This window comes from Lactuca virosa, chromosome 5 (assembly GCF_052849685.1).
Source record: "Lactuca virosa cultivar CGN04683 chromosome 5, Lactuca_virosa_CGN04683_v6, whole genome shotgun sequence".
NCBI classification, from domain to species: Eukaryota; Viridiplantae; Streptophyta; class Magnoliopsida; order Asterales; family Asteraceae; genus Lactuca; species Lactuca virosa.
Genome location: NC_136430.1, coordinates 132,994,604 through 133,010,362, shown reverse-complemented (window position 1 = coordinate 133,010,362; position 15,759 = coordinate 132,994,604). Strand labels below are relative to the sequence as shown.

The following is a 15,759-nucleotide window of genomic DNA, read 5'->3' as shown; positions in this document are numbered from 1 at the left end:
CAGACTTACCAAACAGCCCCTGCCTTCATAAATCTTTACAAGTGACTCCGAAAATTTACCCTTTAGCCCTTGATTCCCAAAATCTATTCAACACACGTCCATATGATACCATTTAAACCATAAATTTATGAATTTATAACATTTTACTCCCAAGGCTGACACTAATAAGCTATTATGGATTTAGGGCTTCAATAAAATAATATGAAATATACATCTCATCCTAGAGTTCATTTATTTATTTATTTTATTTTATCTTATTTAGTTATTTAATAAACGGGTTGTTACAGGTAGTCTCACTCTCTAACCAAATGCCCTTAGATAGGTTCTACAAGGAAGTCGGTTAAGACATGACCAATGAGGTCATAACACCTAAGCTAAGATAGTATATACAAGTGAAGCCAGAACCTATAAACTACGAAATGCCTTTCGCATAAGAAATCAAACATAAAATTATCTATTCTACGAGACCCAACATATTTATTAATTAATTAATCCATTAAACAGAAATTAAAAAAACTAATAATCCAATAAAATAATATTTATTAGTATATAAATATTATATACTAAAAATAATATTTATTAATATTTAATAATCCAATAATAATAATTAATCAAACAAACATTAATTTAAAAAAATTAATTACAATAATTAATATATTATAATTTAATAAAATTAAAAAGAATAGATGCATAAATGGTCTCTGTGGTTTGGTAAAATACAAAATTATAGAAATGATCCCAATGGGTAAAATTGTCAATTTTAAAAAGTTAACGGCCAACCTGTTAAAGTTAACAAGTTTGGTATCAAAACTGCACAAGGTACACAAAATTAGACCATTGATGCACCACCAAACATTTTTGGACGAAAATCACATATTTTTAACAACCATAGGGACCATTTTGGTAATTTTGACCTTTTTTTTGTGGAAATATGAGGGTGCACGTAGGTGACCTGTATCGAGAACAAGAACGGGGGTTAGAAACATTCTTTCGTTTTCGGTCATTAAAGAGGTGGTGTATTAGGTTTTATGCATGGAGTTTTGTACGTTATTAATGCTTAAATAGAGAAAGATTCACCAGAAGTTGAACTTCATGTTATTATATATTTACGGATAACATTCACATAATTAACACAAAAGAAATGACACCGAGCAGTAGTAATGGTCTAGGGTTGAAGAAAGGTGCATGGAGTGAACATGAAGATATGCTTCTCAAGGATTATGTTGAGCAATACGGCGAAGGGAAATGGCACCTTATTCCTCTCAGAACCGGTAACGTAGACCTTGCAAGTCTTATTGTGTTACAAAATGGACCTCACATATTTTTTCAGTTTGAAAAATAAATATAAATAATAGACAAATTTAAAAAAATGATCGTTGTCATTTACCAAATGTCACAAACTCAGTCCTTGTAAACAATTTGACGAACATGGTACTTGCGGTTTCCAAAACTTATACGAATGATCCTTTTTGCTAAACATTGTTGCTTATTGTCTGTTAATATGAGGGTAATTTGGTCTTTTCAGGCAGCATGAACTGAGTTTGTGACTACGGGTAAACCATATGGACCATTTATGTAATTTTGTCTATATTTTATGCTTATGAGTTTTTTACTTTTCTGTCATTTTACTTTTTAAAATGTCATTTTGACCCTTTTTACTTTGAACTTTATTTAATATTATTTTTATCATTTATTTTGTAAACTTGCGTCTTTATCCCCGGTAGTTTATATATATATATATATATATATATATATATATATATATATATATATATATATATATATATATATATATATATATATATATATTTTTCTTAATAACTTTTGTTCGTTATATTAAAAATACTAATTTTTTACATGCTTATTTTTATATATGTGTCATTATAAATTCAAGATAATCAACATTTCGACCAATTTTATGCACGTATTAGTTAAGTTCGAGTTTATCTATATTTCGATATAAATTTTTAATGTTTTCGTGCTTAATTTTATGTACGTTACCTACGTATGAGTCGAGTCACAAATAATTTTTTTTTCATTATCTTAAAAAACATATTATATTCGAGTTTATCTATGTTTCAACATAATTCTTTTTACATTTTTATACTTAATCTTATGTACATTTCATACCAATAAGTCGGGTCACATATAATAACTTTCGTTCATTACATTAAAAAAAACTAATTTTTATGTGTTTAGTTTTTATTTTTGTGCTGGTATAAATTCAAGGTAGTCAACGTTTCGACGTAAATTTAGAACTTTGATTCATTAACTTTTTTTAAAAAAAAAACTTATTTACTTTTTTATGTACGTGTTGGTATAAATTCGAGTTCGTCTACGTTTCAATGCATTTTTTTTATCTTTTCATACTTATTATTATGTATGAAAAAATAAGCACCTAGATAAAAATAAACACGAAAACATAAAAATTAATTAACATCGAAACGTAGACGTACTCGAATTTATACCGACATGTACATAAAAAAGAGAATAAGTTTTTTTTTAAAAAATTAATTAACGAAAGTTCTAAATTTACGTCGAATACGTAGAAATGCTTACCAGCTCGAATATATATATATATATATATATATATATATATATATATATATATATATATATATATATATCGACACATACATAAAAAAAAGAATGTAAAAAAATAGTTTTTTTTTTTAAGTTAACAAATGAAAGTCCTTATATGTGACACGACTCATATATAGGAAACATACATAAAATTAAACACAAAAATGTAAAAACAATAATTACTTCGAAACATAGATAACCTCGAATATAATATGGTTCTTAAATTAACGAACATAAGTTATTATATGTCACCTTACTTAACTTTGGAAGCGTACATAAAATTAAACATGAAAACGTAAAAAAAATTAATTCAAAATGTACATACACTAAAATTTAAACCAACAAGTGAATAAAACAACAAGTAAGTTTTTTTTTAAATTATCCAACATAAGTTCTAAATTCACGTTGCACCGTTGACCTCAGTATATTTATACAAACACATATATAAAAATAAGCACGTAAAAATTAATTGTTTTAGGTTAATGAACGCAAATTATTAAGGAAAATCAAATTATATATATATATATATATATATATATATATATATATATATATATATATATATATATATATATATATATACTATGGAGGATAATCACAAAAATTTATAAAATAGAAAGTTGAAAATAATATTTTATAAAGTTCAAAGTCAAATGGTTAAAATAAAAGAATAGAAAAACTACAAATTGATTTTATATAAAATATAGACAAAAGTAAATTAATGGTCATTATGGTTTATCCGTGGTTACTAACTCAATCTTTACTATCTTAAACGACCAAATTATCCTCATAGTAACAGATGAAAACTAACGGTGTTAGCAAAATGATTTTTCATGCAACTTTTGGAAACCACAGGGACTATGTTCGTCAAAAAGAATTAACAAAGACAGAGATTGTGATCTTTGATAAACCATAAGGACCACTTATATAAGTTTGCTTAATTAATATGAGCCTTTTTGTTATTTTAGTTTCCGTGTTAATATTTTACTCGAGATATTTACAGGGTTAAATAGATGTAGAAAGAGTTGTAGGTTACGCTGGTTGAATTATTTGAGGCCAAATATAAAACGAGGTGATTTTACTGAAGATGAAGTTGATCTCATGCTTAGGCTCCATAAGCTTCTGGGCAACAGGCAAGCACAATTTAAATATAAATCTACAATAAATATCACCAATATTAACGGGTTATTTTGATGTGATAATTTGGCACCGCTAAGAAACACTATAGAATTGAGTTGACTCAAGTTTGAATTGTAGTATTAGCAGCGACATGGGTCGCGTTATTGCCATTAAATCTTGTAGTGTGTGGAGGTTAATGTATATTTTAATTAATCTTAGGTGGTCGTTAATTGCGGGAAGAATACCTGGAAGAACTGCTAATGACGTGAAGAATTATTGGAACACTCATATTCAGCCTCGTTCCAAACAACAAAAGACAGAACCTGATGCTGATAAACTGTTACAAGACGCTCCAGTCACAAATATCAATCCACAACCGCATACCATATCCGAAACCCTAAATTTGTCCATGAGTGACAACGCACAAATTGTCTCCAATGGTGGTGGTAATCTTATAAGATCGTCGAATGAAGGTGGCAACAACAACTTTAACGTCTCCTCTGTGTCACCAAATGTACTACTTGATGACAAGATTAATAAATATCTAGACGATTTATTTGATGATCGTGAAATGGAAATTGAAGGAGACATTGAACGGTCATTTGGTGAATCTTCAGCGCAGGCAGAGGCCTTAAATGCTGTCGATCAAAAAGAAGACAACAATGGTTTCTTTGATTTCTCGCTTGATGAGATCATGTGGAACCCAATGGATTCACAGCAACCATGATTTAACGTCGTTTCACACATCGTCATGCATGTAATAAACTGAATAAATTAATAAAGTAAGTATCGTGTCTATCAAATATTATATTGAATGTTTTCATGTAATATATTTAGTTTGCAATATATTTAGTGTTTGCTAATGTATGATCATACTTAGTTTTACATGAATTAGTGATAATATTAGTAAAATTGGACTTGAATTGCTAATAAATTAATATTGATAACCAACGGTAATAATCCATAATCAGTAGCTAACCATAGAGAAAAAGTGGATTCGAACTAAATGAAAGTGTTTTTAGTAATTCATTGAATCGATAGTTAAGTGATTAAGTTTATCTGAACTTGCAAAATCAGATAAAAACCAATTAAACTTTTGTTTGTTTTTAGGTTAGGTTTTAGTAGTTAAATTTAGTTAATTAAATGTGTTCCCTGTGTTTGATACGTGGCTATTGAGCTATACTATTTTCATATTGAGTTATATTATTTTCAAAAAGATACACTGCCTTAGGTATTAATTAGTTTCATTAGTAGGATAAACTAGCGCATAATTATTTTTAAGCAATCAAGTTTTTAACGCCGTTGCCGGACAACAACTATTTAGTTTTAGATTTAATTGCTTTAGTATAATCGATCCTTTTTGTAGGGCTAAACATATAAAAAATTAATTTTTAGCATTAGTTTTTTTTTTTCTCTGAATTACTGAAATCACGACGTGAGCCTTTAGTTCACGACGTGAATTAGGTTATTTTATGTTTTACTTCGTTTTTAGCTTATGTTTAGTTTTTTCTGCTTCAACACGTCGTGATCCTATACACCACGTCATGGTAAACGTTCAGTAGGAGGTTTTAATTACTTTTTGTTCGTTTTTACATTTTTATTTTTGTTTTATTGCAGTAGTACATAACCCGTGGATCCAATACACCTTTGATACCACCGCTTGAAGATCCAGAGTCAGTCCTTCGTAAAAAGACGAACAAGAACATAGGAGAAACTAACACTCCAAAGAAATCACCGTTTAAAGATCTTAAATTGGTTTTTGGTAAGAAGAAAGGAAAGAACATAGGAGAATCGATCAATCCCCAAAAGGACGAAAGCAAGGTTGAAAGATTTGAGCAAAATCTTAATACATAAGAATCTGAATACGAGTCCGAACCCGAATTAGAAAAAGAAGAGAGCGAACTTGAAGACGAGCCAAAAAACGAGATGGCGAATATTGCCGACATGTCTATGGATGCATACAAGAAAAGAATCCGAGAGGACACCGATCCTGGTCTAGTGCAACCTGCAATTCCCGCTACCACAACATTCGAGCTTAAATGACATATTCTTTCCGCGCTTAAGGAGGTTCCATTTTCCAGGAAAGATCATGAGGATGCTTACAAACACCTTGATGAAGTCAATGACATAGCTGATTACTTCAACATACTGAATGTTCCAAAAGAGACAATGTTATTGAGAATGCTTCTAGTCACTTTCAAAGGAGCTGCTAAGGATTGGTTGAAGGCACTTCCACCCAGTGAAATTACTACATGGGCACAAATGCGTGAACAATTCATAGAACATTTTTTCCCACCTTCAAAAGTTGTTAAACTAAAGAAGGCCATAGCAAACTTCAAGCAAAAAGTAGGAGACTCTTTGTACGAGGCTTGGGAAAGATATAAAGGATTAATAAGAAATTGTCCCCAAAACGATTTAAATAAGCAACAATAAGTATCAATCTTCTATGATGGGTAAATGTGATGATAAGGCAACTCCTTGATTCTCAAAGACATTTAACAAAGAATAATCCTGATGAGATTAAGGAGTTGATTGAAGAGTTTTCTAAGCATTCACGTGAGTTTCACAATCCTCGAAATGATGGGGCAAAAAAATTGGGAGTGGAACTTTTGAGGACATGGTGGCTGTGTTAGTTATGTTGAATAATATGGACCGAAGAATGACAAAGATGGACGAATCCATACATGCTATTCGCGTGGGTTGTGAAAGATGCAATGGTCCACATTTGACTAAATATTGCCATTTTGATGAGAACGGGAATAAGAAAGCTCAAGTATGCTACTCGAGTGGAGATCGTTACGATGAAGATTGGAGGAAGCCATAGAAAGAATGGTTGCCTTACAATGAATATAAAAAGCAAAAAAAAGAGAAATATAGGCAAACAGGCCGCGGCTTCTGCCAAAAAGAGCAACCACAAGCTGAAAAGAAAGTTGATTTAGAGTCCATATTAGCTAGATTCATGGAGGCTTCGGAAAAACGACATGATGAGACCGATGCGGCGATAAGAGACCAACAAGTTTTAATGAGAGACCAACAAGCTTTACATAGAAATCATCAAGCATCAATTCAAAACATTGAAGCTCAACTTGGTCAATTAACTACATTGGTTAATGAAATATTATCTCCACAAATCCCCGAGAAAAAGCCACAACCACATGTCATGGCCATCGACAGTAAAGAAGATACTATTGCTGAGTTCCTAAAAGCCTTAGAGGAAGAACCAAATCAGCTCGAACCACAGTAGAAGAAGTCAAAAGTCGAAGATAAATTTTTTGTTGAATCCTCGATATCACGACGTGGAGCGTCAATTGATACGACGTGGACACAACCTGAAAAGAAAGATCAATCTTGCATTTAAGATTTTCACCCTCCGCTACCGTTTCCTTCTTGAGCAAGACTTCATCCACTGGAACAAGAACATCTAAAGTTTATGAAGCAAGTAAAGGGTATTCTATTAATACACCTTTTATTGAGTCCTTGGCACAAGTTCCCAAATATGTAAAGTTTCTTCAAGACTTATTTGACACTCGACAACAAATAGAGAAGACCTTCATGGTGGTCCTAAGTGAGCAGAGTTCTAAGGTGATAATGGGGGAAATACCAAAGAAAATGGGAGATCCTGAACACCTTACACTTCCTTGTGAATTCGGAAATAATATGAATACTTTTGCTTTAGCCAATTATGGAGCAAGCATAAATTTGATGCCTTACTCGTTCTATCAGAAGCTCGCTCTCCCAGATTTGAAGGCTACTAGAATGACGATTCACATGGCTAATTGTTCAGTGACTCATGCTAAAGGCATAGTTGAAGACATCTTGGTAAAAATTGGAAAATTTGTTTTTCCAATTGATTTTGTCGTGTTAGATATGAAGGAGGATAAAAATGTCCCAATTATCCTTGGACGTCCTTTGCTCAATATTGCTCGAACGTTGGTAGATATACGTGAGTCGAAACTCACATTGTGAGTGAGTGATGAAGAGACGACTTTTGGAGTGGAAGATGGATTTAAAGAAGACTATGCTCAAAAAGAAGTGTTCAACATAGATGACGAAAATGATCTTGAGGAATTGGAAAAATTAAGGGAAGAAGAGATTCAAGTCATTAAAGAAGTTAAGCGTACAAAGCGTAGAGCATCGATTCCGATTGTTTTTGAAGTTTTTGCTTACAAAACTCCAACATCTTTAGAGAGTGAGGATAGTGAAGAAGATTTGTTGTCGAGTGATGAAGAAGAAGTTACCCAAGTTCTAAAACCACCAACTTTTGTCAATGAGAAGGTTAAAACTATGGAACTAAAAAGTAAAGAAAAAAAGGAATTAAATTTGTGGTAAATAAGGGAATTAAACGAAAGTTGGAAGAAGCTGATTCCAAATTAAAAAAGGAAAACTCTAAGATGGCGTATCTTAGGAGAGTGCAAGCATAAAAAAGAAGATGGAAGGAAAAGAAGGTGCACTTGATGGTTGACACTCCAACTGATTCAACGTAAGGTGGCAAGGAGGCCGCTTCATGACTCCTACAAAAGAAGCGATTCTTGGGAGGCAACTCGAGTTCGGTTTGCATTTTTTTGTTTTCATGTTTTATTTTTGCATTTCTAAGTTGAGTTTTAGGATAAATAATCATCATAGTCATCTTAATTATTAGTGAATATTAAAATTCAAGTGTGGGGTTTAGAATTGATAGAGTGTTATAATTTTTAGAAGAAAAATGAATTTTTAAGTAAATAAATAAAATCCTCGATATCACGACGTTGTCTTATACCCCACGTCATGGTCACAAATTTCATCCCGATAACTATTCAAGGATTTTAAATGTCATGACGTGAAGTTTCCTCTTCACGATGTAGAGTAAAAGTTCATGGGGGGGGGGGGGGGCACTTACATAGATGACTTCATTTTTTTCTTAACCATCACTTTCAAACTTCACTCATAATTAGCAGCCCGCACTTCGCCTTTGTGACGATTTTCTGCGATTTTTCTTGCTTCCGTGCTTAATCTCTTGTTGTGGTAAGATCCTCATTCCATAGTTGTACAAATTTCTTTAGATTTAGGCATTTAGACTTAGGGTTTGTTCTTTGAGTTTCAATGTCGAAATATGGTCGATTTGTTAGTAAATCTTGGTTGCATGTGTGTTATAAGGCCTTAAAATAGTAGTTTCTACAAACCCCAAACAACAGATTCAGTTTGTTTTGACCTAAGTATGACCTATTGAAAATCATGTCATGAACTGATTTCACGACGTGGGCTTCAAGCCCACGACGTGAAAATTGGGCGCACAATTTTCGGTTTTTGCTTAATGGCTTAATTCCTTTGTGGTTTGTTTGTTTTTTTCTTGATGTTCATTATTTTTCAGGTATTATGGGGCCTAGACATGCAATTACGGAGTAACGGGAATACATTGATATATCAAGTATCCATCCGTTTTATAGATTTCCACAAAACATCTCACAAGCAATGCTCAACAACTATGTAAACTGGATAGGATGGCTATACAACCGAGAGTTTGCAATTGCTCCATTGTTCGATTGGGCATGGTTGCGTGGGGTTGGTATGGTCGCGGAAGTGCAGAGATATTGGACAAAATTATTTGTTGGATAAGGATTTACATTTCCATGCAACGGGTGGCAGAATCTATTTTCTATTTAAGAACCCGTTTATCGGGAATTGTCCGTTGAGTTATTTGCAACGGTGAATTTTGAAGAAAGTACTACCGACCCAATGTATAACCGGGCTCTTGCATTCCGTTTGGGAGGAGTTTACCTCGAATGTAGTCTTCATAAGTTTGCATGGAGAATGGGGTTATATACTGAAGAAGAAACCCAATCTCCCCATTTTATTTTATTCCTACAAGGTTGTGTTAGGGATTTTACCTCGGGATTTCAAATCACGATTACAATTCACGTGATGCTTGTGAAGGCAAAATTTGGTCTCCTTTTTACTGGTTTTTACATTGTCTGATCACTTTTTCCATAAACCATAAACATCATGGGCATAAGGTACCTACACAAAATTTGTTTTATCTTTGGAACATCATTACACCCAAAGTTTTCTGTGACTTACCTTACATGCTTGCAAAAGTTTTCGGGAAGAAGGCGGCAAGTTCTCGGCCAGGTAGTCCCATTATGGGTGGACATTTGGTCACTCGACTCGCTCGTTCTTATGGTATTTTGAGTCCTAATTTTATTAGGAACCTTACACGCTTCAAGGATAATGATTTGACGGTTCAATTCTTGAGTGTTATGCGAGTGGTGGTGAACACGGGTGGGGGATTTGTAATACCCCTGGAAGATGTTGAGCAACCCATTGATTAGCAAGAGGAGCAACCACGAAAAAAGGGAAGGCAAAATGTTATAGCTCGCGGGGAAAGGGACCAACAACAACAACCACCTCAACCATTTGAGTTTGGGGTACCAACCGATCCATTTCAAAGTCGGTCGGTACTTATTTGGACAATCTCCGTGGGGGTGTCAATTACCACAATCAAGCGATTGATATCTTATGTGGAGCGACCTCCAACAATGCCGCCTCATTACCCGTACATTCCAACTTGGGAGGAGTTGTGGATAAGTCAAGGAGACGGAGTTGGACCGAGTGGCGCTCAAGGCGGCGAGGATGATTATTAATTCTATACTTTATTCAGGTTTTATTCTGTTTTAGTTTGTTTTGTTTTGTTTTAGTTTTTAAGTTTTTATTTGGTTTGTTTTGAACTTCTGACCAACTATGAGATGGATGTTTTTCTTCTTTCCACTATTTGTTTGTTATGCTGCAGATTCGGTAAGCTATAGTGAGCGGGAAAATGAGAGAATAGAGATAGGATCATTCGAGTTAAGCCGTGTCATTCGAAGCTCAAATTCGAAGCCCTTAGTTTTCAATAAGTGTGGGGTTAATTTCGTGAGAAAATAGAGATGAAGGAAGAGTCAAGAAAATAATAGAGTCTTAGAAGTGTATGAAATCATGTATATATTCTCTTGTATTCCATTTGCATCGAAGACTTAATGCGCAACTGCATTTTGCGAATACCAGTTTTCACGACGTGGCCCTTCATTCCACGTTGTGACTTTGGAAGCCATCGTGATTTCGAAAAAGTTTTACATCGACAACACGATGTGACTTCAAAATTCCACGTCCTGGAAAGTAAAATGGCATATTTTTATTCACTCTTCCAATCTTACAATGTGGCCTATGCTTTCCCACATTAAGATTCTATGCTTTGAAGATTTTATATTCCATATTTGTTGAAGATTCAAGTTTCTGATTCGCATTCTGCCGGCATATTCACATATCTCAGAAGATCCAAGTTCCAGTCACATATTCAAGGTGTTCAAATTATCCACACGTTCAGAATCGATCTTGCAACTACTACCCAAGGGGAGTCTGTTCCTTTTTCTCCATTTTATTGCTTTTAAGTTATTTTATGCATACAATGAGGGCATTTCATGTAATAAGTGTGGGGTAGGGGGTCGAAAAGGTAAATTGCTATAAAAATTTTTGTTTAAATTTTAGAAATAGATTTAAAATAATAATCTAAAAATTGAATCTAGTAATAGTTTAAACTTAAGTTGCTAGTTTTATGTGGGATGATCCAATGCGAGCTCAAATGTTTAATTGAGCCAATATATGTTACAGTATATTTGTGGCTTCCCAAGTGTTAGTGAAAAGTCATGAGATATGAAAGATAATCTGGTAGTTTATATGGCATAAAAAGTTTTGCATCCTGTACCTGAAATCTATCCAGGAGAGCTTATGTAGTCATTGCACTTAGACTAATACATCTAACCAATAAAGGTTGAAGTTAAGCTACCCTGCTTAAGCATGTAGGATTTGAGTGGAAAAAAGTGAGTTATTAAAAAGAAGAGAGAGAAATTACCAAAAAGTTGTAAGAATTTTGGTGCTATCAAAGTATGAAGATCAAAAGATCAAAAATTCTGAAGAATCAAAAGTTGAAGATACCAAAAATCAAACAAAAATGTGTTGAATTCAAAGAAATCAAAGATCAATTATTCAAAGAAGTGAAAAATTCCAAAGAGCTCCATTATGGTATCAAAAGTTGTAATTTTTCTAGATTATGTATGCTTGGTTAGCTTAACCAAAAATACCTTGAGGTTAAGAAAGATTTATGAGGATTGATTCAGAGGATTGCAGAAATGAGTGTAGTATAAGCGAAGGGGTGAAGGTTCATATGGATTGTGAGTATTTAGGATTGGGAAGTTGCTAGGATTTTAGACACAAATATACGCATTGAGGTCTTGGTATAATGGCTGAGTTCGAAATGGATTGTCTTATGTGATGTTGGTGATGAAAGTTTGACTTAAAATGAATTAGTTTTTCTTGAGGGCAAACAAAGGAAAAGTGTGGGGTATTTGATATTCCCATATTTATACACATTTTTAGGCAATATTTTAATACATTTTTATTAATATTTTGGTTATTTGCAAAGATATATGATACTTATGAGATTAAATTGTACTTTTCCGTTAAAAGGAAAAAGCTTGAGGAATAAGGACCATTATTGACAAGAAGTGGAACTTTGGAGGAATGAAATCCTGCGAAAAGCCCAAATCACGACGTGGCCATCATTTACATGACGTGGAGTGAATGTTATAGAAAATAAGTGCACGAGAAGTCAGATTCCTTGCCCGATAAGGATTTATCTCAAGTACACGATGTGAAATACATGTTCACATCGTGAAGTGCGAAAATTTCCAAAACTATATATATTCATTCACTTTCAAGATTTAAGGAGGCATGGAAGGTTTTGAGAGAGAATTATGGATAGGAATTGTATAGAAAAATTCAGATTTAACATTCCTTGAAGGAGATTTAATTGAAGATCAAGAGATTGAAGATTATAATCATCATCTTAGTTTAGTACACTATGATTATGTCCTTTATTAGTGGATTTGAGTTTGTTTTATCATCCATGAGTAGCCGAATCTAGTATCTTCCTTTTAGGTAAATGAAGCTTTAACTCTATGGTTTAGTTTATTGATTTATGGATTTTAATTGTTGGTTATGAGCTTGTGTTTGATTATCTATACCTTGCATGTTAATATTTGGTGCTTTAATTGCTCGAAATCAGGTTCTGTGTAGCTTAGTGAACATTAAATTACACGAAGTTGTTACCTAGTAGTTTAGTAACAATTAAATTGCTAGATCTAGGATCGACCCAATTCTAGACAAGTAGTCAAAGTAACTATTTTAGTTGTGCTGGAGAACATAAATTATGACCACAATTGAGTTTACTTAGATCAATCTTACATAGCTTATCTATACTTTATAATTGATTATGTGTTTGCTAATGTATGACCATACTTAGTTTTACATTAATTAGTGAAAATATTAGTAAATTTGGACTTGAATTGCTAATAAATTAATAATTGATAACCAACATTAATAATTTATAATCAGTAGCTAACCATAGAGGAGAAGTGGATTCAAACTAAATGGAAGTGTTTTTAGTAATTGATTGAATCGATATTTAAGTGACTAAGTTTGTTTGAACTCGCAAAATCAGATAAAAACCAATTAAACTTTTGCTTGTTTTTAGGTTAGGTTTTAGTAGTAAAATTTCGTCAATTAAACCTGTTCACTGTGTTCGATGCATTTCTATTGAGCTATACTATTTTCAACAAGGTACACTGCCTTAGGTAATAATTAGTTTCATTAGTAGGATAAACTAGTGCATAATTATTTTAAGCAATCACATAACAAGGTCACAAATATTCAAGATATAAACTTTATGAACTAAAGTGACCAAAAGCTCATAACACCCAAGACTAGCTAGATATATCAAATGCATCATCTATATTCAAACTTTATACCTCTAGAAGAAAGATCAAGGTGAACAAAGTTTGGATCTACAAGCTCCAATGCAATCAAAGCTTCTCCAATTAGCTCCTTCTTCTCAAAGATGCACCAAGAACACTCCAAAGAACTCAAGCACACCTTCTTTTGTTCAAAAGGCTCAAACTAGCGTTAGGGTTTTCAAGGGGGGTGTTGGAGAGGTGGAGGTTGCGAAATGGAATGGGTATGGGGAAGTAAAGGAGATTAAATAGGGCTTAAACCATGAAAATAGGGTATAGGAACTGATCGCATATGCCCAACGTACTCCTGGTATGCCCAGCATACTTAGGGATGCCCTAGTACACCCAACGTACTTCCCCGTACACCCAACGCACACGGCTTAACCCAAAATCGTCCTAACTTCAAAAGGTCATAACTTCTTCGTTTCAACACCGATTTTGACGATATTTATATCGACGGAAAGGTGTTAAGGATTTTGGATAAGGTGTCTAAGTCCATAACTATATTTGGTATGTACTTGACCCGAGAGTAGCATGGTCCATTTGGGTTGCACTTCACCGGGACAATTTGTAGGATGGACTTTTGAGAAGAGGATAATTATGATTTATTAATATATTATAAGTTATAATATATGAATATGAAATCATATTATTTAATTAGTATTGATCAAGAATTAATTTGGAATTAATTTTGTGATCAAAAAGAGACTAATTAAATATATAGGGATTGATTGTGTAAATCATTAATTCTTATAAAGTGGGCTAATGATCCATGATTCCTTATGTTGGGCTAAACCCATGTGGTGACCCATAGATACTCCATGAAGGTTAAAACCCAAGGAGCATGAAGAATGTGGAAAGTCATGCACATTAGGGTTTGCATGGTGTAACCCTAATGTAGCCACACTATATAAGAAGCCCTTTGGTTCATGAAATCGGGACCTAGAGTTCTTGTAAGAGTGCTAGCCGATTTTGAGTGCTAGCCGATTTTGAGTGCATATTATCTCCTTTCAAGTTCTTCCATTTTTTGGTGGTGATTTGTGATTCCACTTGAGGCATTCACACTATTGGTGCTAGGCTCTTAAAGCTTCAAGGTTTCAATTACACTAAAAGATATGTCATCTAACTAGAATTTTGTAGTATAGTTATTCCATTGTGTACTAGTTAGGATGATGCTTTGGAATTTTGAAAGTTTGCATGTATATTAGAGAAAGCATAGATCGAAAGCATCTAGGGTTGCATGTACACCATAGGAGTGTTAGAATGCTCAAAACCCATCAGTGGTATCAGAGCCTCATATTGTTTTCCAATATACTTGATGCTACTTGCTTAGAAATGCTTCAAAAATCGAATTTCTGCTGTCTGGACAGTTGACTCGCCGAGTCCACTGGGGAACTCACCGAGTCCCTTCACAATTCTGACCAACTCGCCGAGTTAGTTCTTGCACTCGACGAGTTGGTGCTCCAGAGTGCAGATTTTCGAGTTTTAAGGCTGGAATTGGACTAGGATCATTACCCTAAACTATTTTTGAACTTATAAACCTGTTTTTGATGTGGTAATTATCATGATAATCCAATTTAAAAGATAATTGTCAAAAGTTTCATGTTTTGTCTTAGTTTACATGTTAGGCTAATTACATGAAATTTGTTTTGATTTGAATTGTCTTGTTCATATGAGTTTGATTGAATCTTCTATGAATTATTTGATTATTGTGTTAGTTAAATAATGTTTTAAATGATTTTAATGGACTCCATAACTTTTCCTCAAGTTATGGATGTTATGGAACATGAAAGGTTTTTCTAATAAAGATGTCATTAAACTCATATGTTATGGACTTGAAGAGTTTTGACAAGTTTCAAAACCTGCCCTCAAGTTTTGGAATTTGTAAAGTCTCACTAAATGAAACTTTAATTCCAAACCTTAGAATTTTAAAAGTTAAAATTCAATCCTTATACTATTATAATATTATAGGTTTAATATTTATATATATGTATAAGACAAGTCGGTTTTACCGTTAGTAGGCCTCATTCACGAAGCCGGTCTATAAGGGGGGTATACGGTTACTGCCTATAAAATGGTAGTTTAATGGGTGTCTACTCTCACCCACCACTTCCTTAACTGGTGGAGGATCGTTAGCCGAACGGGTAGGACAAAGACTATAACTCTTATTAAAAGTATAATGATAGTAATAAAGTAACTAAACCTTTTATAAATTCCCAATCTTAGTTACTTTAGGAAAATGTGAAATTGATGCTGATCC

At 33.3% G+C, this 15,759-nt stretch overlaps 1 protein-coding gene across 1 annotated transcript; it reads left to right on the top strand.

The window, feature by feature from the left end:
* The first annotated feature begins 1,141 nt into the window (after positions 1 to 1,141).
* On the top strand, positions 1,142 to 4,451 carry LOC145115737 (transcription factor WER-like). Its single transcript, XM_079052092.1, has 3 exons — positions 1,142 to 1,271; positions 3,587 to 3,716; positions 3,922 to 4,451. Exons 1-3 carry the CDS (start codon positions 1,142 to 1,144, stop codon positions 4,427 to 4,429), a joined length of 768 nt encoding a protein of 255 aa, XP_078908218.1. The 3' UTR covers positions 4,430 to 4,451.
* Positions 4,452 to 15,759: the final 11,308 nt, after the last annotated feature.

Coding starts and splice junctions, on each gene's coding strand:
- LOC145115737 (XM_079052092.1), top strand. CDS start 1,142: ATGACACCGAGCAGTAGTAATGGTCTAGGGTTGAAGAAAGGTGCATGG. Junction 1,272..3,586: donor CCTTATTCCTCTCAGAACCG/GTAACGTAGACC, acceptor AGATATTTACAG/GGTTAAATAGATGTAGAAAG. Junction 3,717..3,921: donor CATAAGCTTCTGGGCAACAG/GCAAGCACAATT, acceptor AATTAATCTTAG/GTGGTCGTTAATTGCGGGAA.